At 44.8% G+C, this 25,815-nt stretch overlaps 1 protein-coding gene and 1 long non-coding RNA gene across 2 annotated transcripts; one reads left to right on the forward strand and one right to left on the reverse strand.

Annotated features, from left to right (window-relative positions):
• The first annotated feature begins 1,122 nt into the window (after nucleotides 1-1,122).
• On the forward strand, nucleotides 1,123-11,108 carry LOC147185966 (uncharacterized). The gene is made up of 3 exons (XR_015099211.1): nucleotides 1,123-1,239; nucleotides 9,408-9,492; nucleotides 11,020-11,108. It is a non-coding gene; the product is annotated as an uncharacterized LOC147185966 (long non-coding RNA).
• On the reverse strand, nucleotides 4,690-24,118 carry rerg (RAS-like, estrogen-regulated, growth inhibitor). The gene is made up of 5 exons (XM_086103077.1): nucleotides 23,936-24,118; nucleotides 20,413-20,552; nucleotides 9,419-9,475; nucleotides 6,818-6,891; nucleotides 4,690-6,520 (listed from the first exon to the last, which is right to left on the reverse strand). The coding sequence occupies exons 2-5, from the start codon at nucleotides 20,471-20,473 to the stop codon at nucleotides 6,110-6,112; spliced, it is 603 nt and encodes a 200-aa protein (XP_085959203.1). The 5' UTR covers nucleotides 20,474-20,552; nucleotides 23,936-24,118; the 3' UTR covers nucleotides 4,690-6,109.
• Nucleotides 24,119-25,815: the final 1,697 nt, after the last annotated feature.

Genomic DNA, 25,815 nt, shown 5'->3' on the forward strand with positions numbered 1-25,815 from the left:
ATAATTATGTGAGGTTTTAAACATATCAGATGGATGACGTGTAAATTTCTGGAACTTTGTAGGAGTCTGTAATAGTTTCCTGACAGAATGGAAATGTTCCCTTCAAATTAGCCCTTCCTCTACGAATCGGCAAATTTTTTAGCTAAGCTGTCGGCTCATCAGAAAGAAACATTGCCCTCCTTCAATGAAATCAAACAAGTGATTTTGAACCCCTTTGAGGGACAGCCGTGACTACAGTGAACGGCTTATCATGTGATCAGGTTACGGGGTGCATGAAAGGGTTAAAACGCGGTCTACTTTTAGCACCCTTTAGCCTACCAGGATGGAAAAAGAGGAGGACATCTGGGTTAAGATCGCAGAACTTGTGGAGTTAAAAAAAAAAAAAAAAGGCGACTATAAAGTTTTTTTTTTTTTTTTTACTGAACTGTACATGTGTGTTATCATAAAAATATCTATACTTAAACCCAGTTATGATTTTCCAAGCACGCACATTTTTCCCATTTTTCTCGGGTTCATCGCCGGAACATTATTTATGTGTCATACAAATATATCAAATGCATTTTTTTTTGGTTTTGTTTTCTAACTCCGCGTCTGAGATACCGCACATCCTTTCGCCTAATGCTCGGTTTCTTTCGGATAGGACTAATTGCTGAGAAATACAGCTGCTAGAATTTCCCATTCGGACATGCTATTCACTTCAAAACATGAACGTTAGCCTTGATCTCCGTCATGATCAACTTGCTTGATGCCACTCAGTGTACCTCGGACGGCTTGCAAAAACACTTCTTTTCACCCCCCCCCCCCCCCCCCCCACCCCTCCACCCCCACTCTTGTATCTCGTCATCTGCCGTCCCGCTGTTCGCACTTGTTCTCCTTACATACCAGACCACTTGTATTGACGGCCCGATGCTAATCTCCCCGTTACTGTGATTCTTCTGCCATTGTCAAGGTTGGAATGTCGAAATGGTGCCGCAGGTCCCGGCCTGCCCGCAGGCGCCACTCCTGTAAACACGGCCAACCTGCAGACTCCTCCGTCCGTCTGCGTTTGGTGCGTTCCGACACGCCCTCACGCTCGCATTTTATTTATTTTTTTAATTTTTTTGCATCTCTTTAGACAAGGACAACATTCGGGCTGGCGAGCTTTCACGTTGCGTTATCCACGTTCGGATCGCTTGGGCTCGTGGAGGACCGCGCGCTCCCGAGTGTCCTTCAACTTTCTCTCGTCGACACGATAGTTATGTAAGTCCTCCAAGACTGTTTGACGTTACACAAGTGCGGGTGGCGTTGAATGCATCAAGGTTACTCACTCCGTGACACACACGTTCCCCCTGTTTGCGCTGCCCAAACGATTTTGACACCGCGTCATTATCATCATCATCTGCATCATCCGTGAGCCACGGGACAATGTTTCGTCTCGTTTCTTAGCAACAGACAAATTATTTGGTGGGATCCAAAATGGGGGGGGGGGGAAATCCTGTTTGTTGAAAGTCAAAAATGATTGGTGACATTTGAAGGTGGGGGGGGGTTAAAAACTGTATGGAGGTGCACCTGGGGAGTGCAGATTTATCTTCCACTTTGCTTTTATACAGTTAAATGGGAGCATGGCGCTCTCGTCACCTGTGAGTCTTCGACCTGCCTCCTTTACTGGAATAGTTTGGTTGCTATGGAAACTAGCATGCCTCTTAGACGTACACTATGAAAAAAAAAAAAGAGTAAAAAGCGGTCGAGTCTGAAAAAAGTTGCATCAGACTCTCCTTTCATGTTCCAAAATTAGAAATGGTGACATATGAGGTAAAATTTTGAAATGAATGGAAAACTTGTAAAATAGCACTTTATAATGTTGTCGTTTATAAAATCATGCTGTAATGGCATGGTTCAAAAGATAATAATGTACCCATTATTTTCACATTTTGTGTTTCAAGTCATGTGATATTGTGCTACTCCTGCTGATGTGCGCATGTTGGCCACGGGGGCAGTACAACGCAGACTTAAAAGACGGTCACGGGGGGAAGAAAGCCGCAGTGTTGTTTGTAATCGATTCGGATAAAGGATAAAGAATATATGCCTGGTCGTGCTGTTACATTTTCCATCTACATGTGTTAGCTTACCCGTTATGGGACATTGTGACTCCCTAAGGCCTTTTGTGGAAGTGATCCTTTGAAAATGGAAACGCTTGCAGAGAGTTATGGAAATAGTGTTACACGTCAGTGAATTGTTGAGACGAGTGAGAATGAGCAAACTGTGATGAGTCTCGTTAATTTAGTTTTGAAGTTTGGCATTAATACGGTCGGAGAGTTCCAGCAACCATTTGACCCCCCCCCAAAAAAGTCAAAAGTGAAGACAAAATCTTTTTTCTTTTTTTTTAAATTCTCATTATGCAACCTCCAGTACAACCGCACACCATGTTCCAAAGAAAAACATCATCCGCTTTCGAGACCCACCCAAAAAATTAAATAAATAAATAATCATCTTCGCAATGGCGACCTTTAAGTCAAATAGATCAGGTTGTCTCCTAAAGTGATGCGGTGGAAGTAAATTCAACTTAAACATGTTGTCAGCTGCTGAAAGAAGAACGACGTGTTGTTTGTAAGAGCTAAAAAAAAAAAGGACCATGGCGATGTTTATGAGGGGAACATTACTCCTCTTTGCAGGGCTTTTAGCTCCCTTTCGCTAGGAAACTCAAATTCCATTCTTTCAGTCTCATAATGGAAAAAAATGCCATCAAGCGGGAAGCATTAAAAAAAAAAAATCTGCACCACAGGACAGAACTTTTACCATCTTCCTGGGATTACTTTGTCTGCGCGTTAAACTATTTGCGCTGTTTTCCCAATCTCCCGCCGTTCGTCCATCATTGCGCTCTCATGGTTGTTTATCACCGTGTGCCCAAATCGGCTCGAGCTACTTTTACCCATGAGCGCTTATACAAACAGGAAGTACGGCCAGATGAATCATTTGCGAGGACACAAGAGAGAGTTACGTGCGCACTGGAGACATTTGTTTTCCCCGGAAGACGCTAATGAGATTCGCAGAGCGATGGTTGCGTCCAGCAAATAGACACATCCCACACGTCTGGCTCGGCCTGTGAATGTAATGCAGTGCCATTTTTTTGTTTGTTTGTTTTAACTCTGGCACTGTGACATTCATGCCACTGTGACGCATTCAACATCATCAATCTACTTCTCTTTATTCAGCGTCATGGTAACACTACAATGAGGGTCTCGTTACCAGAAACAAACAAAAAAAAAAACAAAAATATCAAATCAACAACCAAAAGAGGACAGCACAGCATCCATAACAAACCCGGTTTCCTCCTCATCTCCCCTCTCGTGACGTCGGCCGTGACCACTGCGCGAAGTAAACACAAGGCGAAAGTCACAAAGCGTGACGCCAATGACAACTTTGGTGGAGAGTTCTTTTACTCATTCGTCACTTGATGATTTTGTCTCTGTGTGCTTTCGGGCCATCTGTGGATATTTAGAAATAACAAAATCGTCATTGCCACTGTCTGGGAGGTCTATTTAGCTAATTTGGAGAAAGTTGGTGGAATTTAATTACTTGTAAGGTAATTGCCGTTTGATATCACCAAACAGTCTGTAGTTTGCGTTGGATGCTGTAAGTTTCCGGCTACCCGGTCTGTATTGAGGTTCCAGCTGCTATTGTACCAATGAGTGAAAATTAGGGCTGAACAATTCATCGGATTCGAATCGACATCGCAATGTAGTAGAATGGAGTTTTGGAATTGCAACTGCTGCAATTCAAAGTTAGCAACTCGAATGGAAGTACCGTATTTTTCGCGGTATAAGGTGCTTCGGAGTATAAGGTACACCTTCGATGAATGGCCGATTTTGAAACGGTTTTCATATATAGGGCGCACCGCATTATAAGGCACATAGAATAGAAGCTTGAATAGTGGCCGCGGTTTATTATGCCTTATGCATCCACTTGATGAGCAACGCTAAAGGGAATACAATACAATACAGCTTTACTTCTATCGAGCTTTCACAACAGCTCCAACTGTAACAAAACGCTCTACAGAACATTTAAAATACTACTTCCAAGAAATCTGAATATTGATCCATTTGGAAGGCGCACTGTCGGCTTTTGAGAAATTGAAATGCGATTAGTTGCACCTTATAGTGCGGAAAATACGGTAGATAGATAAACCGTCATCATAGCTCCCTTTGTCTTTATTCCTGCACAAGCCAATGAGACCTAAATATTTTTTGTAAAATAAATCATTCATCAGTGTAACAGATGCTTCTATTGCCTTTGTTGGGATAAATAAATAAATCGATCAATAATAATAAATCGGAAGAGGACCTTGAAGAAAAAAAATCACATATGAAATTGTAATCGCAGTATAAATGGATGAGGTTGAGTCCAAACAAAAATGACCATTTCCTCAGCTTTGTAAATTGTGCAAACAGTTTATGTGGGTGGTGAGAGTTCATTCAGCATTTCCCCAGAGAGATAGATGTCAAAATATTTGCCTTACCTTGTGTTGCTAATTAGCTACGGGCACTAAACGTGAAGTGGTGGTGGTAGTGGGGGTGCTGTTATGTAAATGTGATATTTTACAGCACCCGTTTTACCCGTTTTTTTCTCCTCAGCTGCCCTCAAATTCGCCACGAGCACCTACAAGTGACATTCACACTCGTAAAAAAAAATGTCCGCGGCGAGATAGCAGTGTACAGTGCATTTCATTTTTAATTGTTAATTATCATTTAGACAGGTAGACAGGACACATAGTGGAAAAAAACACACACACACTTTTAATACATACGTTCACTGTACATGTCGGCTAAGATGCAGCAGCAGTGCTTAAGGCTTACATACTGTCGAATACCGTCGAAGAGTTAGAGCAACATCCCCTGGAGCGTGATGCATGTTAGTATGGACGCGATTGTTTCTCGGCGTAGGTTCGGGACATCCTGAGGTTTGGTTCGATTTCCGACACGACATACAGTGGTGCCTTTTCGATACAAGCGTCGTATTGTCCCGCCAATTCATGCTTGTGACTTGAAGCCTTCTCAAATCGTCTTTCCCCATTGAAATGAATGGAAATGCCATTAAACCGTTCCAGCCTGCCCAAAATTGCGTAATTATTAATTATTAAATTAAATGATTCGTTATTTTTTTTCCGTGGGGGCATCAGCATCTTGTATGTGCCTCACAATTAATTTGCTGAATGTTGCAGCTCCTTCTGACGCGCGTGCCTTGGTCACCTGGTGGCGGTTTAAGACAGACATACAATGAGATGGGAACAACTCCTCAGTAAGCTTCAGGAAGAATAGTTCTTTTTTCGCATGGGGATAAAATAAAATATGAATAAATAATTTTGGGAGAACGGAGATGGATTTTTTTTTTCGTTCCGATGTGATGAATCGAAAAATTAATCGACAGTTTCATCAATGATTAAAAATAAATAGTAACTGCAGCTCCATAAGCAAGTTGAGTCTTTTTTTTTTTTTTTTTTAGGATCCAAACAACAGCATTTTTCGAATCTCCAAAAGTCTTAAGTCAGGTCATTCGTCTCTGAAGGCACCACTGTTTTTAACTCGAGTTCATCTAATCAAGAGGCAGGCAAGTGACAGACGACTAGGTCTTTCTTTGGATTGACAATCACGGCGTTTGATTTCTAATCAACCCCCAGCTAACGTAACGCTTTACACACACATCCTGTCTACGACTATTTCCCACAGATACGACACGGAGCGCGAACGACCCATCTGTCTGCCTGGTTGTCATGAGCGCCCAATCGGAATTACGCACTGACTCGCTTATCGAGCCAAATGGAGACGGACTGGTGAGCAAGAATGAATCCATGAGGTGACAATATTAGCTACCTGCAGTCAGAAGCGGGATACAATAGCGGTCCATTTCCATCCCTCGGGATGTCATCGTCTCTAATGGGTTCATGATGATTGGACATTTGCAGAGATTGTGCGCCAAAGGCATGATATATTGCACTTTTTGGTGACAGATGAGTACCTAGTGCAGTCCCATCCAGTCTATTTGGGAGACAATCAACAGTGAACATTTACTGTACATGAGAAACGTTTTTCCCCGTCTTATTTTGCCTCTCGCGGCTTTTTCCCGGCAGTCTTCCTTAGCTGCTGATCTTGGTCAGCATCTTGTTGATGGCCTGCTTGACGTGCGTGGTGGAGCTGCGGCGTCTGGCCTTGCCCTGCACGGCCTTGCGCCGCCGCACCTCGCGACACAGGTCGTGAAAGGCCTCGGCCACGGCGCCGCCCTCGTCGGCGCACGCCGAGCACTCGTAGAAGGCGCAGGACATTTCGGCGGCCAGGCGCTCGCCCTCCTCGGTGGTCACCTGCCGCACGTGGTCCATGTCGCACTTGTTGCCCACCAGGACCAAGGGCACGTTCTTGGGCTTCTTGACCTCTTCGAGAAGACTCCGGAGCGGCGCCACGTCCTCGAAGCTTCCTCGGTCGGTGATGTCGTACACGAGGAAGAAACCGTCGCCCCAACGCATGTGACCTTCCCTCTGCTGGTTGTCCTCCTGAGGACGAGGCACGAGGAAGACGATGTTAAGAGGGAAGACCCGGCGCTCTGACTCCCACCTTATCTGCTCAATGCTCCTTGCGAGTGTTCTCATTTTGTATTTGCGCACTTGACTGTTTCACCCGTTGCACTTTGAGCACTGAACATATTCAGGTTTTTTTTTTTTTTTAAATAATGATGCATTTCACTCCCAAAGACGTTTTTAAACGTCTTTTCAGACTTGGTCTAGAATTGGCTGGTACTGAATAAAGTAATTGAGAAATAGTTTCCAGTATATCGGGGACAATAATCTCACCTGGCCTGCCGTGTCCAGTATCTCCATGGTGACAACCTCATCATCGATATTGGCTTGATGGCGATAGGTGGATTCTGTATGGCACAAACAATGCATCCTATTTTTTTATTTTATTTGATTTTTTTCCTTTTCATGCAATTCAGGATAAACCCCACGTCGTCCTGTTCCCGGTGATGTGCAATAACCGCATCCTCACTTCCGGCCTGTGCAAAGAAGCAGATCTCCGTGTTCTTAACTTCAAGCTATCTGCTTGAATTGAACGCCCCCCACCCACCACCCCTCTTGTAAAACCACATCTGTACAAACAGTGGTCGCCTTGTAATCTCGAGAATGTTTCCGGGATTTGGCGTAAAATAGCTCAACTGGGGGTGGGGGGGATTTGGACAGTGTTTTTCCTCTTTGTGATTCTACTCTCATTTTTGTTGTCCTGAGCGGCTAAAGTGCGTCATGCAATTGGTATTGGAACAAAGAAAATAATTTCCGCATCAGCCTTTGTTTTTTTGTGTTTTTTTCATTCCTCCTCCAGGGTCATCCAAAATATCATACCGAGTCAAAGTTTTGGACTGAAGAGGATTTCCTAACAGAGAGAATAGCCACTTGAACGAAACATAACAGAATTCCAGTCGAATGACGCGAACTTCAACTTTGCTAGCATCCACCAGGGACTTCCAGCATTTTACCACCCATCCCCCAACCCCACCATTTCAGTTCCAGGACTTTGAAGAGAAAGATCTGAAAACTAAAACACTCCGCCATTCTCTTCGCCTGGCCAAAAACTTTAAACAGCTTCCAGTGGGCTTCAAGGGCTCGTCTCTTTAATGGACCGCCTGTCTTAAGCTTGAGTGGCGAGAGGCGATCCAAACAGCCAAATGCAAAGCCTCGTCCCCACGTGTGTACTCACCCACTCAAGGAACGTTATGTAATGATCGGACGCTGCGGAATTGGAGATTAACCCTTTCACGTAACCTGATCACATGATCAGCTGTCCACTGTCGTGACCGCTGTCCCTCAAAGGGTTAAAAGAATCATGTCAAGATTGTTGTCATGTTCCCATGTTGTCAAAATGCAGTTTAAAAACGGCTCATGTCTCGGCTTGGTCGCCCTTTTCGGAATTTCCAGGTGCTTTTTCTCAAGCGACGTCAGTTAGAGGCGGCATCAGCGGCGGCGTGGGGATTTATTTGTTTGGCCCGAGGCTGAGAAGGAGTCTGCGGGTTGGGGTCCTGCGAGACGAGCCTATTTCTAGCGCTATCACTCTGTCGGCTGCTGACAGCGCCCGCAGTTTTTCCTGACGTGCCACCACCATCTTTGTGCGAGTGAACTCTCACTGCCCGGTGAGACAAATTCTGATCTCCAAACCTTTTCAAGATTCATTTTACAACATGAATGATGGATTTCCCCCAAATGTGTGCGTGTACCTCGGTCGGGATGTGTCACTTCTACATACCGTATTTTCCGCACTAAAAGGCGCACCTAAAAGCCTTCCATTTTCTTAAAAGCTCACAGCGCGCCTTAAAATCTGATGCGACTTGTATATGGTCATTACGGTAATATTTCGACCCCAAAATGGCTCCTTGCTCTAGACATGCTGACAACGCAGAGTTCAAACTTAAGGATATCGGGTTACGCAGTTGAACACGGAAATAGAGCAGCGGCAAGAGAGTTCAACGTGAACGAGTCAATTTAACTTGCTGTTGGTTAAGTGAACTGTGCCGCTACTTTATTAAATACGTTTTACTGACATCTGATCGTTTCCTTGTAGATTGCGTCTTATAATGCGGTGCGTTGAAAAAAATTGGGCCATTCATTGAAGGTGCGCCTCACAATCCAGTGCGCCTTTTAGTGTGGAAAATACCGTACTTCCTTGACACCAATTACTTTCCGATCAAGGCGACGCATTGGCCGCATCACATAGCACCTTAGAGCATCTACAAAGAATAGCTTGAGAAAGTACAATTGGGAGTTGTCTCGACGGCACCGGATACATTTTGTGATATTTTTATTTGGTGCTGTGCCATAAAAAATAAAAAAAAATCCCGAATGTCAATGATGTGACCCGGTTCAATAACGATGGGCCAACGTGGTTATTTCATATTGTTGTTGCTCTCAATAATGCAATTGTAAATGTTCATTTGTCTCAGGGACACCGTCGCGGAATAACCCGCACAAGCTGTCGCTGCTTTGTTTTCATGTTGCTCCCTAGAAAGCCAAACGCAAGCGCTCGCCGTAATCATGAATTCGTCAGGCCAGCAATCAACATGCGCGCTGATTTACTGACAGCATGTTTGGACACCTTCCAAAGTGCTCTGATTCCCCTTCTGCTCTTGTAGGAAGCACTTGCAGTCCACACCGGAGTTCTTTTTGTGACTGCTACATTGCGATGAAATCCTGCCACCGATGCCTTACGCGTGATTAATATAGTTACTGTGTTTTTATGTTTTTGCATGAATCCATAAACTGGCAGACTTTAATTGGCATGAATAGCACACTGAGAGGCACTGAAGAGACTTTTTAAAAAAATGAATGCCGACAATAAACTTCAAATGACTGTGCAATTAAAACGTATTGGATTTTTTTTTTCACCCCCTCATAGGAATCTCTTACCAAGGGTTGGGTCGTACTCCCAGATGAAGCGTCGAGTCAAAAACCTCACCACCAACGCTGCAACAAAAAAACAGGTCAGATTAAGTGTTGAATAAAATCCATCAAATAGAATTACCGTATTTTCCGCAATATAAGGCGCACCCTCGATGAATGGCCGATTTTAAAACGGTGTTCACATATAGGGCGCACCACGTTATAAGGCGCAAAGAACAGACACTACAATAGTAGATGCGGTTGCGCTATGCATCCACAAGATGGAGCGACGCTAAAGGGAATACAATACAATACCGCTTTATTGATACAGATCTTTCACAACCGCTGCAGCTGTAACCAAGGCCAAGAAATCTGAATATTGATCCATATAGAAGGTGCATTGGATTATAAGGCGCACTGTTGGCTTTTGAGAAAATGGAATACTTTTAGGTGGGCCTTATAGTGCGGAAAATACGGTCGTAGATGCATGTATTTTCTACCTCCGCACAGGGCAGAACATTAGGTATGCCTCTGCCCCGGTATTCATTTAAAAACGTTTATTATTGTGATTGTAATTTGAGGTGTTCACAAGGTGTGCCTAATTCAGTGTCCACTGATGACTAACTTTTCAGAAAGTGGCTTCCGTGTCCGAGGTTCCGTTTCCAATATGTCCTACCCATTATAACTTTTCACAACAAGCCAAGAGGCCAAACTGGTTTTTGGAACTCCTCCTGAAGGATTAGACAGACCAACTTCAGGTGTTCCCTCATTTCCGTGGTTGGTTGCAAAAGAAAGACACCCACCCAAGGGCCCAGTGACTCATTTTCCTCATGGTGGTCTGCCAACATGTCTTCCCCCGCCGCTGTTCGGGGCACAGCTGCACAGCCAAATTGTGAAATCGCGAGCAGCGCCCTCATTGATTTATTTTGCCTCCTTGACTTGCAAAGGAAGGCCGAGAGCGAAGGCCAAACTTTGCATCATGACCTGAGATGCTCTGCGCTACGGCGGCGCTGTTATTTGTCTCGCCAGCTGCTCTTGCCCTTCGCATCACGGTTGCACTTTGCGTCGTTTGGCCCAAATGTGTAAATAACCTACCGATTGAAATGAAGCAGTTTTATTTCTTTATTTTTTTTCCAAATTGGAAGCTTTACAAATTATTGTCCGGTCTGAAGTGATGAAAATGGCTCGCGCTTGATGACGACGCAATTTGAATGACTGAACCAAAAAAATGGTGATTTTTGGAGGGACAAGGGTTCTATCCAATGCCACCGAAATGCATGTGTGCAAGACTTTAAGGACATTGTTGTTTTGTCAAAATGCAAGGATGCTTGACTTTTTTTATTTTTAAATGTTTTAAATTTTTTCCTACAACAAATGAAGAAAAAAAATGAGACACGCGCATCCTCTAAAGGCCCAGCAGGGGGCAACCTCACTGGCTACAAGCAGACCAAACGGGACCATGACATTGTTCTGCATGACCATTCCTCTTGATTATATGCTCCGAAATACTCGTACGACTACTCGAAATAAATTCATCGTCCATATATGATCTCACTTGTTTGTTTCCAGTCCTTGCACAGCATTTAGGCATTGTGCTCACGCTTTCATTCACCGCGTCTCCCCTGCAGGAGCTGTCATGTGCCTGAGTGACTCCGAAAGAACCCTGAGAGGTCCACTTGACTCCGTGCATCCAGGTACGAAAAAGATCCATTATGAGCAGGCCTATTTTTTCAGCTCCTAAGGAGCCAAAAGGGACGGGTTGAGAAAATAAAAGGCTTTTTTTTTTTTTTTGGGCCAGAGTGCCTCTGCCACGTTTCATTACACTCGTATGGAACTCATCGCAGTACTGCTTGTACTCTCAATTTGTCAAGAGTTGCCGAAAGATGCAACCCCCACCCCCACACCCCCCCCCGAAACATTTCATGAGCCCACACAACAGATTCAACACGAGAGAATCTCATTTTGCCGTTAGCACGCTCTCATTCAAAACCGCCGTGCTCGTATCGGATCTCATTAGCAGGTGTGCCTAATATTATGACCGCCGCGCGTGCGTTTGCGTGCCCCGGCTGCAGTGGCCTGGATTCCACCGACGCAGAACAAGCGAGGGTGTGTGAGGTCCGCCGCTCATTAGAACGTAACATTATCTCCCCCCCTTTTCACCGCCACGGGGAAGAAAATGTATAGGCATGGAAAAGAAGAGCCTTTTGTTAATGGGCCTTAATATGGACAATCGTGGCCCAGATTCCCTAAAGGATCGCGCCAGGGTGACAAGTGCACGCTATCGCCAGTCTGATTCCATCACAAAGGGGGAGGGGGAAGGGGGGGGGGTGGGTTGGCAATTCACCGACTGTGTGATGACAGCGCTGCTGGAAAATACTGTAATGAAACCGCGCCTGCTCCACTTGTGTGGCGCACTGTTAATATAAAGCAATGGCCCTTAGTTCACGCCGCAGCGGAATCGGAGCCCATTCGAAAGGCCATATTGAGGCACGCATGAAATGGACTTTTAAAGGGGCGGGCACTGAAAGAGCCAAAGAAATGAGGGGGTCGCTTGAGATTTTAAAAAAAGGGATATTGACGTTTGACACTTTCGGATGATCTCAATCCTTTCATGCACCAATAATGGTAACCTGATAACACGATAAGCTCCCCACTCTAGTAACCGCTGTGCCTGAAAGTCAGTATGGCTCTTACATCCCTTTTGAAGCCTCACAATGTCAACATTTCACCCATAGGATCAATAGGACTGTAATACAAATGTATTGGTCCAAATCCTGGATTAAACATCTTGTCACTTTTGCCCTTTAGCTCCGAGTTAGCGAACAGCAAGCCATGCAAAGAGCACAAACACATTTAACGATTAGAAATATTTAGAGAAGGTTAAATTTAGATCACCTGGAAAGGTTAACGTGCATTTTCGGTGCATCCTGAAATGTCACCTGGAAGCCATCACGCTCATATTTTGTGATGAGCGTACATTCTTCCTTGCGTTGACTCCACTTTTGAAGATGGCAAGCAAGCAAACAAACTCTTTGGCAATTCTGCGTCTCTTAATAGGCTGTCGGGAGCTGATCCCGAAATGTCAGAGGAAAGATGAGATGAAGACTTTCTCCCGATCACGTTACCGTCCCCATATTAAAACAAATTGCGAGCAAAGCAAAATGGATGCGTCAGCGTCCCGAGATGACGATGAGCCCGCTGCTTTGACGACAAAACCGCTCGTGGGCGAGCATACTCGCGGCGCTTGAAGCGGACTGCGCGGCGATTGTGTTTCCGTCACTTGGAGTCTTGTCGGACAGGCCAGCTGAGCATTTAAAACCAAGTTTCCACCGAGCGGTGCAGTTTCTGCCGCACTATGGTTTGGAACTGTAAACCCTGATCTGCAAATTGGTTGTCGCTGAGTTCATTGTGCCAGTGACGACAAACGAAAAACTATGCAGGACGTTCCCTGGAGTTACACAGCAGTGGCAATTTTTTTTTTCAATTATGTCTTGCTGTGAAGGGCTTCTGTGGATTTAGTATATAAGCACCAAAATAATAAATTACCGTATTTACCGGATTATAAATCAGTCCAGAGTATAAATTGTGCCAGCCATAAAATGCATAACAAACAAGGAAAAAAAACATATAAGTCACGCTAGAGGATACGGCTTGCTGTATTTTTTTTTTGGGGGGGGGGGGTTATTTGATAAAATCCAACACCATGAACAGACACGTCCTCTTGAAAGGCAATTTAAAATAAAAATAAAAGTATAGAATAACATGCTGAATAAGTGTACAGCTATGCTAACGTTACATGACGCATCAACAACGAACTGAGAATGTGCCTGGTATGTTCACTGAATATATTACGAGTTATTCCGATAACTGTAGCATAAAGAACACACTAACAAGTTTGGCAAGCCATCAGTGTTATTCCAAATCCCTAAATCCAATGAAATCACTTTTAACTCATTCAAACCCTTTGACGTCCAAAAGCGTCAATTAATGCATAGTCCCCGCCTCCAAATGACGTCTAAAGGCGTCAATCACGTTTTTTCATGGTGCAAGAGAGTCTGATGCAACTTCTCACTGAAGGAGTAGGCTAGACTGCACAGTTAAATAGTAAAAAAAAATGGCCAGCAGGTGGCAGTGGTGCAAAAGTCCACCAGTCGTTTGAAATGCATGCTTTTACAAAAAGGATTTCTGAAGAAAATCGGCCTTTTCCATAAAACTTAGCATTTTACTAATGCTGATTGCCAACGAATGGAGAAAGATAGTAACAAACTTTTTTTTCTGCTGAAAGAAGAGAGTCTCACCTTTCTTCTGACAGGTCGCATGTTTGTATAGCCTTAGAACAGAAAATTCTGTGGGCCTTGCAAATCTACGTCGCATCCATCAGACTCACCGTCGATTAACACAGGCCTAGAGCGCCCTCTTGCGGTTTAATGTGAAAATAACGTGAAATGATGTAATAATGTATAATTTCACACAAAAGTCGCTCTAGAGCATAAGTCCCACCCCCGGCCAATGGCCAAGCTATGAAAAAAAAAAAAACTGGGACTTATTGTCCGGGAAATATGGTATTTGTTTGTTTGTTTTTGAAACAGAGCTGCCGTCAAACTATGGCATCCTACGATCTGAAAGTCATCAAAATGTTTTTTGGGGTCATTCCGAGTAATTTAATAGACTCCCTGAACAGCAATTCCAAGGAAAACAATTTTTCTTGTGCCGCTATCAAAATAATGCCTTGTTATTTTCCATGCAATTTCTGAGATAGTAACCAGGGGAGATGCAAAAGGAAAATAACACAAATTTCAGCTCATTCACTGTTGAGTCATCGACTTCCTGTTGCATCCAATACGACGCTTGGACACAGATTTACAGAGTCATAAGGCAGTAAAAAGTTGAAGAGAGATGGTTCTTTTTGGGGCGGTGTACAGCGTTTCTGAACCGTGTCGCAACAAAGTGGCGGATTTGCGGTCATGATATATGTCCCTGTGCTAATGATATATGGCCCTGCGGTAATGATTTATGACGTAGCAGTTCTGAACACGACTTTTGAAGTGCAAGTTCTTATAAAAAAATCCCCAGGAAGCGCTTCAATTAATTCCACTGGCATTGAACTCAACATCCTTTTCATCAGTTAGTCATTCTTTTGTTGAACATTTTCTCCACGGCGGAGACGGCGTCGAGATGCAACCTTGCTCCGCGTCGCGATGACGCCGACGCTCCAGGAACAGGCAGACAAATCATCTCCAAAAGCAACACAGCCACTTCCTGAACAGGAGGTCAGGGCCCCTGCTCCCTGCCAGTGAACTCTCAGCGTTCCTTTCACCACCACCTCCGCGGCTCGTCTGAACCTACGACCGCAAACGGCACGTCTCGCAATGTCGAAAGGTTGTTGGGAGTCAAAGCCAAAATATAATGGGGATGGAGTAAGGTCCCGCTCCCGTTATCAGATCGTCGGACTGTTTTTTTTCTTCCTCCTTGTCAGAGAAGACGCGGGATGGAGAACGTAACCGGAGCAACACTAACACGCAAGCTAACAGTCAACATGCCGTCGCTCATGAGTGATGATGGCGTTGTCTGGACAAAATGTACCGCTTGTTTGAGGTCAGCCTTTGTAGTAGAACACTGTGCACTGCATTTAATTCAAGGAAGTACAACTCATTTGGAATTAATTTGAAAATGATCAGAAATGGTTGTCCACCCGCCCCCACGAAACTGAGAAACCATCTCCACATGTTTTTCTCGTTGACGGTCATAAAGTGAAAAAGCACTCGGCAATACGATGACACACCGAAAAGAGTTTACGGCAAAGGACTTGCTAATAGTTTCTTCTCTTTTCTTCTTTACTGCTATTTTTTTTATTTATTTTCTTTGTGCTACCGCTATTTTTATTTTTATTCTTTGTGACAGGGGTTCACTTTGGCCTGGGGAGTCAAGTTCAGCATTCGCTTCAATGATATCTGGCGCCATCTAGCATCGTGAATGAATATAATGTCTAGACCCCGAATATAAGACGACCCCCGCTTTTTCAGTCTTATTTCAATACAAAAATCACCGTCTTATATTCGGGCCAATACGGTATTTGACGAGCCTTGGCACTTTGACTTTTTCCGAGCGCGGCTTGAATGCCTTGACGGTACACAAAACCCACCTCGACCCCCGCACCTCCAATACAACTCGGTTGGAATACACAGTGCCGATGTTTTTGTATTTATCGCGATACGAGTCCAGTAAAAAGTCAGACCAACTACTCTCCCGCGTGCTTTTAGAGCAGCTCCGCAGGCAGACAATAACCGAGGTCTTGGAAGGGCCCCGAGGCCGCTGTAAAATGGGACATTGGAGTTTTCATTGATTTCACACCTCTGGGGGAGGGGGGATGCAATAAACAGAGCTCACATTCTGGTAGGGTTTCAACAGGAAGGGCGTTAAGGCTTATGCGTCGCATTTATTGAATTTTTATTTTTTTTGGTATCTTTTGTTTCCAACAATGGCAAGCGCCATTCAAGGTGAGCCAAGCGGCCACACCTTCATGGAGTCGGCTGTCAAGTCGGAAAAACAACCCGTTTGGGGATTTCTAATGTTGCCTGGATCATGTCTGCAGTTGCGATGAAGCCGTGACTGATAAGCACCGGAAAAAACAAAACAAAAACTGAATTCTCACCTTTGTAACATTGGATGTCATTGAAAATCAATAGAGTCCTCATTTGGACTTTATTTCCTTAAAAAAATGGGGTCACCTGATAAGAATTTGGATTCTTTGATTTCTCCTTGCCACATGATCTTATTTTTCAATCAAAGTCAATATAATGAGAAATCAATTGTTTCTTCAGATCAGATTTGCTCTCCATTGACTTCATTCCGAATCTTTTTTTTTTTTTTTCCCTGAAAACGGTTTGGTTTGATTCGACGTCATGATGACAACGGTGTGCGCAGCGAGCTCACAATATGCCAAGACAGTCAGAGGATTGCGCTAAATATAATCCCACTCCAAAAGCCCACCTACTGGTGACATAATCATTATTCCACATCAACTGCAAGTAACAGAGTGGCAAGGCACCTGCAGGATTCTCTCAGGTTATTTTTTTTTTTCCCAGAGGCTTCATCGAGGGCTCCTAATAAAGCTTGGGCATCTTTCATAGTGAGAAATAAAAATAGTCGGGCACAAGGATCAAAATTTGAGATTTGACAACTGTTTCGGTGCTTATCCAGCAGATGCAATGCAAATGTTTCCATGGTAACCAAGCGGCAGCTTTGTCAAATCATCTCGCGTATGGCGTCGTTAGCTATTGTCGCTAAAATCACTCACCCTCACGGAATTTAATTTTGCTTCCAAATGGCCAGTAAGGCGCATACTATGAAAGCGCCGTCTCTGATTTTTTTTCCGCCCCGTCTCGCGACCCGAAGTTCGGGGAAGCTCTTACGCAACTCATGAATGCCACGTAAAAAGCATTTCGCATTCTCGGCGGCAGACGCGCGTCCAATCACGCTGAAAGCCACTCGGGATTGTTTCCAAATCGAGTCAAACCGGCAGATGCCGCGCGTTACTTTCCGCGCGTTATTTACGGCGGGAGGAATCCTCTGATGAAGGCTCGGAGTCAAGCAGATGCTCCGACGGGACCGTCCTCGTAACTCTGCATCCCGGTCATGCAGGAGCTAATGGCCACATGGCTGGGAAGATCCTCTCACTTAATTGATGACTGTGCAATGCTATCATTTCCTGTAGCGGTCCCGCCACTGGCGAGGGACCATCACCGCCATCGTTTTTATATTAAATGCTCGGCGAGGTACAAGAGTGGAGGGTAAGAAATTTTAGTACTGCAAAAAAAAAAAAGTGCAGGAAGAATCAAATAAGGGGGTGCAGAAGAAAAAGTGGAGCTTTCCAGTCACAACAGTGGGTACACAAATGCCGGCGCAACTCATCCGTAAGATTTTTTTGACGTCAAATTGATGCCCTTACAAATTTGTGCCCTCTAAAATACCACAAGATGGCACCAAGTCCCCGTCGAATAGGAAAGTAGTAATTAGTGTGAAGCAATGGTGATGTCGAATCTCTTTTGATGTCAGGGGAGGAGCTAGCTTTAGCCTGGGTTGTTAGCGGAAGTTAGAGGGAGTGGCTTGGAAAACTCCCGAGCTAGCAAACGACAACTTTTTCGTTCTTGCTGGACAATTTCAAATCCAAGTTTGTCATCCTCAGCCATATTTAGATCAGGTTTGGATTGTAAGTGTACTTCTTGTCTGTCTGTCTGTCCCAGATTTCTACGGCGGTTTCGTCTGGCTTGCGTACCCCCGTGGATGACTGTCGCGGAAACGCCAAGCCAGCGCAGGTTTGGCGCCCTCCTTTCGTTTTTGTCCTGCCGTCTGGCCTTCAGACAAGCAAAGCGAGGAGGGGGGGGGGGGGGGTGTTCACATGAAATCTTTCACAAGCCTGGCACGCTCATCGACTCCCTCACGCTAGCAAAAGCATTTCGTCCAAAGTGCTTTTATGAAAGCGCACACACCTCTGTTGTTTTTACAGCAGACGGAGATTACATCAGGTGAGGCCGTTTTATCCCGCTGCGGCTTTATTGGTAATCCGATCGTTTTATATCGGACGTTATGAAGTCGGGACTGACGCAAATCAAAAGTTGTGATCAAATTTGTGGAGAGACTCCAAAAAAAGAAAAAGGGGGAGGGGGGGGGGTTATAGTTGTGTTTTCAAAAGGCAAAGTTTGTTGACCCGGTGACCCAGTCCAAACAAATGCTCCGATTCCAACATAAACTCCGATTTTGGTTTCAAGGCACCGTCCAATAGTCACAAATCAGACAAATGTTGCCTTGAGGTGAGAGCGCCTTTTTAAGAGGTTTTTGGTGAGACCGCCAAGATTCCTTCATGGCGCGATCAGCTCGGATCCCGCGTTGACGGCTCACAAACAAGTGAACGCAAACATGTTTGCAGAACATTTGCCATCATTGTTTGAATTGGAACTTTTTACTCAGGTCAGGGGGGACTATTCTGTCAACAATCTATTCCATAACGTTTGTCTTGGCTGCACCTCTTCCTGTATGTTTATGTGCCCCCCCCCCCTCCCCACCAGCCTTTATATGCTGTCATCTCAATTTAATCTGCACCAGGCCTTCAGAAAGTGTTGTCCGATTTATTAAATATAGAAAGTGAGCGTGCTTACCCCTTAACTCATTCACTCCCAAAGACGTTTTTAAACGTCTTTTCAGACTTGGTTCAGAATTGGCTGGTACTGAATGAGTTAACAATCATCACCTGTGATGTGATGCGGTTTATTTTCGCTCTCCAATAGTATTGACAGTTTCTATTATTGCCACATGACAGCCGCGGCATGAGCCTCGGCAATTATTACTGTCCAGGTTGGTCCACATGTCTCTATAAATCATATCATAAATTGTGCAATATTAATTAAAAGGCCAGTTTGAAGCTCCGCCGATATGGAGCGTGTGTGGGTGTGTGTCAGGGAGAGTAATTGGACAATGTTTCTGTGCACTGACTAAGCAGCTGTAAATTGTCAGAGGAGCCACACTCCAGTTGATCCACTCTGGTCCTGATTTGCGGGTGGGCGGCTCCGCAGGGGGTCCACGACACATAAACATGGCAGAGCTTTCAATCAGCCCTCCCCAATTCGGCAGCAGGCTTAGCAACACACTCCATGCGCACCTTTCCAACCGAAACACTTAAACGACGTCAAGATCAACCGCCGCCGGACCTGATGAGTCGTCGTCTATTTTTGTCCACATCGATACTGATCTCATGAGCGATTTCCTGAACGTGAGCGTCCGTTTCGCTTACCCCGCAGCCATGGAAAAATTTCAGTCCCTGAGACCGTTTTTGCCAAATTAATAATTCATTCTTGGGTGAGTGTTCTCAGCTCTCGCTTGCTTAAAATTGCTCTGATAACGTTTGAGATTAATGAATGATAAGGTTAAAAAAAAAAAAAAAGCGATATAATGATGTGCTGAGTTAAACTTGAACAAACACGTTACTGATTTTTGCCGCAGAGAATGATAAGAATGTGAAGCATTCAGTTCGATACCGACTTTCCCCAAAAGCAGTGTGGGGGGGGTTCACAGCCCAAGTGCGCACGTTTCCACAGCGTGGCGCTTTCTTAGCATGTGTGGGCCGCCGCTACGTTTGGACGAGAGCCGCCCATTGTTGTCCACGATCGCCGGGGGCTATACGCGACGCTTCACACCTGACTGGCGTCAAACGCCATCCCTTCTGCGTGCTCGCCTCACGGGACGGCGAGGCGCGCGTCAAAGGGGTCTGTGAGCGCGGAGAATAAAGGCTCTTGATGAGAGCGAAGATGTACGGTGCCGATAAGTAGCAAAGCAATCAGCGGCTCTATTTGGGTTGGATATGCCAAATACCAGTGTATTTGGCATATACACCCCCCACTCCCTCTCAAAGTGATTTATGTGAAGTTAGCTGATGTTCATCATCAAACACAGCTTGATCCTATTTTTTTTTCGACAATCCCATACAGTAGTACCTCTGCTTACGATGTCCTCGAAAAATTTGGAAGTCAAGACGCGTTTTCCATGTAAATGCCCTAATTCGTTCCAAGCCCCCCAAAATTCAGACATAAATGTTTTATGAAGCATATAAATGCATCAAAATATGTAACAAATACATGTGACAATTATATTGCACAATAAATGAGAGTTGTGCAGAATGTAAAAAAACTCAGAATAGAGTAACGACTAAAAATGGTCATTTTACTTTTAACTGCGTCCTCATCGTTTTTTGCCCTCATTATGTTCTCTCTCAGAAATGGTTTTTGCCTGGTGTTTGGTAAAGAACTGATCCAAGGACGTTTGCTTTTGTCGGCTTTTAACAACCCTTTGAAAATGTCCAAGGCAAACATCAGCATAGTGAGCGATCGCCCGACTGGTGAACACTTTTTCTGGGTGATTCACATTGGGAACGCCTCTTGGCCCGAGGGGCGAATGACGAGGAGTGTGGGGGGGGGGGGGGGGGGGGGGGTAACCAATATATTTTATAGAAGAAAAAAAAAACAGCCTACCTGACTTGCCCACCCCTGCTCGGCCTAAGACGGCGAGTTTCACCTCCGGGCTTTTGGCCATGACGGCAAGCTCGGCCAGCCAATAAGCAAGCTCTGCAGTCAACCGGCCATCTCCTGGTCCCTACGGGAGAAAACAGCGTCTGTGGAGAAAGTCCAAAGAGCAATTCGGTCATGCCCCTTGCGTCCACTCTGCTTATTTATTCCAAAATAAAAAACAAACAAACAAACAAAAAATTGGAAGCAAGGCAAAAGAAGGATGTCGGGGCCCACGAGGTGTTAAAATTCTCGCTAGCTGAAGTTAGGGAGTGGCAAATCTCCAGGGGACTCACAACACACACACACCACGCACACACTCAGGGGAGCTTTTGTAATCATTTCCCTATCGCGCTGGCACACACATGCCCATACATGGCGGCCATGTGCTCCTCTTTCGCTTTGCGCCGGTCGAGCTGACATCCTCGAGCTGTTAAAGACTGACGAGCGTGATTATTAATCGACGCGCTCAGCGTGGGAGACGCATGGCCGTGTTGGACCAGCCCCCCCCCCCCCCCCCCCCCGTTGTCCACTTCTTGACTGCATTAGTTGAACAAAGCGTGTTTTTTTTTGGGGGGGGGGGCGGACACATGTGCTGTGTTTATCCCTCGTGGCTTCATTAAACACAAGTGCGTGCGCATGAATTAGGACGGGAAATAAGTGCCTGCAACATTGGCAGCCGCTTCGACTGCTGTTGATAGATTTGCTGAGGCCTAATTACTTCCCAGAGACCCCCTCCCGAGGTATGAAATTGGCTGCAGCCGGTGCCATCCGTTTCACATCAGCATAACCTGGAGGGAATCGCGTCCGAAAAATGCTTTGACGGTGTACTTTAAGCCATTCCACTGATATTAAAAAAAAAATAAATAAATAAAAAAAATTAACCCTTTCAGGGACAGTGGACAGCTTATCGTGTTATCAGGTGACAGCTTAGCATTGATGCATGAAAGGGTTCAACAATCTTTATCTTGCTCCCTCTGCGTTTATTTTCCGGGGGCGCGGTTCCAGTCTTTCTGCAGTCAGAGAGCAACTCCCACGCCGCCGCAGCAGCAGAAGGGAAACACCGCTGAGCGACTCTCCCTTGCCAACATGGTCATTCCCGTGTTTTGCCAGTTGCAGTGTCCACCCACGCCAACCATTTCCTGATGTTTCCTGCCACCACCGACGGGAGACAAGTTCACTCTGGAGGGATTCCAATCCGTATATTTACTCATTTCGGATGCAGAGAAAATGGTTGGCAGTTATCTAAAAAAATAAATAAATAAAAAAAATAGCCACACACAGAGTAGTTTGACACTGACTGCAGGAAAACTTTCTCAAGTCAATAACATGTAGAATTCAAGATTTAGAGAGCCGAGCAAAATATTATTTTAGTTCAAAGCCTGAGCAAATGTTTCCAGAAGAAGTTGATTGAGAGTCCCCTGAAAGTGACAAATTGTTGCCCTCCTCGGCTGTTTGTCTCGCCACATGTTTCTTCCACCACAAAAAAAAAAGAAGAAAAAAATCAGTCGTCCGTTCATTAGTTCTCTGCTGGCAAAGAATGAGATGATGATGAATTGCCTTTCATTAGCAGACAATGGACATGTTGGTTCTGTTAAAAAATAATAATAATAAGGGGGGGGGGGCAATAACAACCACCATATGAACTTGAGAGCATTTTTTTTTTGGGGTGCAAGTGCCAAGCAGACATCCTCAAATCTGTGATTAATTTAAACATTTGTGCATGTAAGACAGGGGTCTCAAACTCAATTTACCCGGAGGCCGCAGCTAGAATGCATTTATTTTAAAAAAAATAACAATAATAAATAATAAATAAAAAAATGTGATACAATTTAAAAAGTTTGGCTAGTGGTTAGCATGGAGCTAACGCTAACATGCACACATACTGTACACGTTAAACTTTGCTCGTGTGTAGGTTATAGTGCTAGCTCCGCGTTAGCGTCTTAGCACTCATTTTCACCCGTTCTTGTACGTGTGTAACGTCTGGTCTCGTGCTCTGGTGACAGCCACACTGGCGTGTTTTTTATCTGTTTAAATGTATATTCAGCGGGTTGTTTACATCCGTGGTTTAATAATAATAATAGATTTTATTTATAAGCGCCTTTCAAGACACCCAAGGATACTTTACAATAACAAAAAACACAAAACACGTGTATTCAAGCTGGCGCGGGGCACCGTGGGTACGGTCACGTTTCCGCGATAGTTCGGGTGCTCGGACGCTGTCGGCCTTCGACGAGACGGACCTAACATTAAACTTTATATCAAGGCGTGGGGGTGGGTGGGGCCTCAAACTAGCATCCTGTGGGCCGCTTTTAGCCCTCGGGCCGTGAGTTTGAGACCTTCTGATATAAGACGTGGCGAAGAACACAAGCCAGGTGGTAATTTAATTGTCACTTTACTTATGTCTTGTTCAAATGAATATTCATGAGATTTGAGGTCATGTGACCAAAACTATAAAAGTCATAAATTTGTGCGCTTTTTTTTTTTTTACCCATGGGTGGGCCCCCTTTTTTTTTTTCTTGTTGAGCTAAGTTTGTTTTGTTTTTTTCCCATCAGCCGGGTGCCCATTTGTCTCTTTGTGCCTTTGCTGCCCCTGAGAAAGGAATCGGGGTGGTGCTGAGGTTGGAGGAGATTACAGAGTGCAGCTTTCCAAACCATGGGAGGGGACCTGCTGCAGCACATGCTATAGAAAGACGGCCAACCACAGGCCTGTCATCAAAATACACATGCACTGGACCCGTGGAAGTGACAGCAAATGTGCACTGAAAATACACGTCAAACGGCAGAATTTCCATGAACATGGACGCTGGAAAGATTCGAAAATGTGGACTGTTATTGCAGTTACATTCCTTGAGTCTACTATAGTGCGCGGATCAGCTTGGAGGTCCCAATAACAGTTCGTTAATTTATCAAGCCCTTCATTTCCTCCCGGAGATTACTTTGAGTCATGCAACAACATTGCTCTCTAACGCATCAGTTTGACAAGCAAGGCCGAAGCATATTTGGAAAGAGATGCCGTAGGGTGACCCCCAAAGTCCACTCGGATATGGAGTGTTATGCAACAGCCAGGGACGCGTGTAAATGTCAATGATGTCCTGCGACTCAAGAGGAACAAGAAGAAGAAGAAGAGGAGGAAATAAGTTGGAGCTGCACATGGGTGAAGATCGGCATGTAGATTAGAGATGCAGAAAGACAGTAAATTGTAACTGCTATTGTACCCTTGCTAGACTTGACACTTTCAAAATTCACTTGGGAGTCTAATAACTGGGTCTGGAGTGCACATTTGTCCCTTTAAGAGCAGGAATGAACCCACACGAGCGCTATTTCTTCATTTTTTTTCTCACAGCGTATCAGTGTGACACCACTGGATGTAAACCAAACCAGATGAGGGCAATTATCACATAAGTCTCACTTTCCCGATGGAACTGTTTTGCTAATGTACTCATGTTAAGAAACCTGACTGACATAAAAGCCCAAGCAAAGGACTCACCAATTATGTCTGCAGCCAGCGATGATATCCAGGCTGGGAATGACGGAAATAAATCTAAGTGTCCCTTCCAGGTAGATGTCGACACTGGCTGTGCACCGCCAGATATGAGGTGGATGGATGAATGGGAGGAAGGACGGATGGAGGATGAACAGCAGCTCCCTCGCTGCTGTGAATGAACCTCAAGCGGGCGGCCAGCAGGAATATAAAGACGCGGAGTTCCCAACAGTGATAAGCTCTGCGTAACCCCCGCAGTGCCACCAAAATAGTGCGGACAGCGACATCTAGTGGAAACCATTGACGACACAGGGAAAACCCACCTGGAAGAATTTTTAAAAAAAAACGTCATTCGTGTCCTGCGTTTTGATTGGTCAGCTTTCCTCCAATGGCGTTGTGTCACTTTGTAAACCAGGAAAAGCGCTTTTGCGTTGATGGACGGCAGGTGCTTTAACTTTGTTGTTTCTTCGCTCGACCTCAATTCGCTGAATTCCAACACGTTACAATCAAACTAGTCCAAGGTTTGCAATGTTTTTTTGTTCAAGTAATGACCAAATAGTCAGAATGTTTGACCTGAAAAAAAAAGACCGTAGTTTAACTACAAATCGTGGCCGTGCCATGGCTTTATACATTTGGTTAATAGTTAGATAATAGACAATGCCAACTCGATTTTGTTTAGTATTTCCCCCCAAATAAAGATGTGTTTGGTTGAGTAAATTCCAATTCAAATAATGACATGGTGCTATACTGTTTTTAACCACAAGAGAACAGAAGTGTCATTCATTCATTCATTCATCTTCCGAACCGCTTGATCCTCACTAGGGTCGCGGGGGGTGCTGGAGCCTATCCCAGCTGTCTCCGGGCAGTAGGCAGGGGACACCCTGAATCGGTTGCCATCCAATCGCAGGGCACACAGAGACGAACAACCATCCACGCTCACACTCACACCTAGGGACAATTTAGAGTGTTCAATCAGCCTGCCACGCATGTTTTTGGAATGTGGGAGGAAACCGGAGTACCCGGAGAAAACCCACGCACGCCCGGGGAGAACATGCAAACTCCACACAGGGAGGCCGGAGCTGGAATCGAACCCGGTGCCTCTGCACTGTGAAGCCGACGTGCTAACCACTGCATACCGGGCCGCCTAGAACAGAAGTGTGTTTTTAATAATTGGATGGACAGGCTGGGCCAAAAAGAAATATATCAACTTTGAAATATTTTCATTTTTCTTTCATTTACATTTTTTTTTCCTCTCACGTTTTCTTCCTTACTGCAGTGGTTAAATAGATGCCGGCATTGCTGATGAAATTTGTGTGGAATAATTTCAAATGAATGTACTTCTTCCTGTCATGATCCGTATTCGGCAGCAGGTGGCACGCGTTCACTTCTGCCGCCTGCACACCTGCTGCCTATTTGCCAGAGATTGCACCTGCTATATCTAGGCGCTCCGACAGTCAAATCACTGCCGGAGTATTGCATGCCGTGCCACTGCTATTGCCTATGATTACATATATTGTTCGACACCATTCGCGGTTGGTAATATTATCGTCGTCCCACGGGAAACATTTTCTTAGCGTACGTAAATCAGTACTCGTTTAACATATTTTTTCTTGCCGTTGTTTTGCAAGCGTTTTCTGTTGTCGTATTTCCTTATTTCCTGGTGCTCGTTTTTACCAGCGCTTTCTGTTGTCGCGTTCCTTATTTCCTGGCTATCGTTCTGAGACCAGCGTTTTCTGTTGTTTTATTAGGCGGGATTTTTGTTTATAATAAATATTATTGTTTTACAAAGTCCTTGTCGGTGTCTGCTATTTCGGGGATCCGCTTGTTTTCGTTTTCTCCGTTACGTACGAAGCAGTTCCCTTTTCCTGCTTCGTGCGGAACGTGAC

Source organism: Hippocampus guttulatus, chromosome 22 (assembly GCF_054856545.1).
Source record: "Hippocampus guttulatus isolate MCC_2025c chromosome 22, RoL_Hgut_1.0, whole genome shotgun sequence".
Classification (NCBI taxonomy): domain Eukaryota; kingdom Metazoa; phylum Chordata; class Actinopteri; order Syngnathiformes; family Syngnathidae; genus Hippocampus; species Hippocampus guttulatus.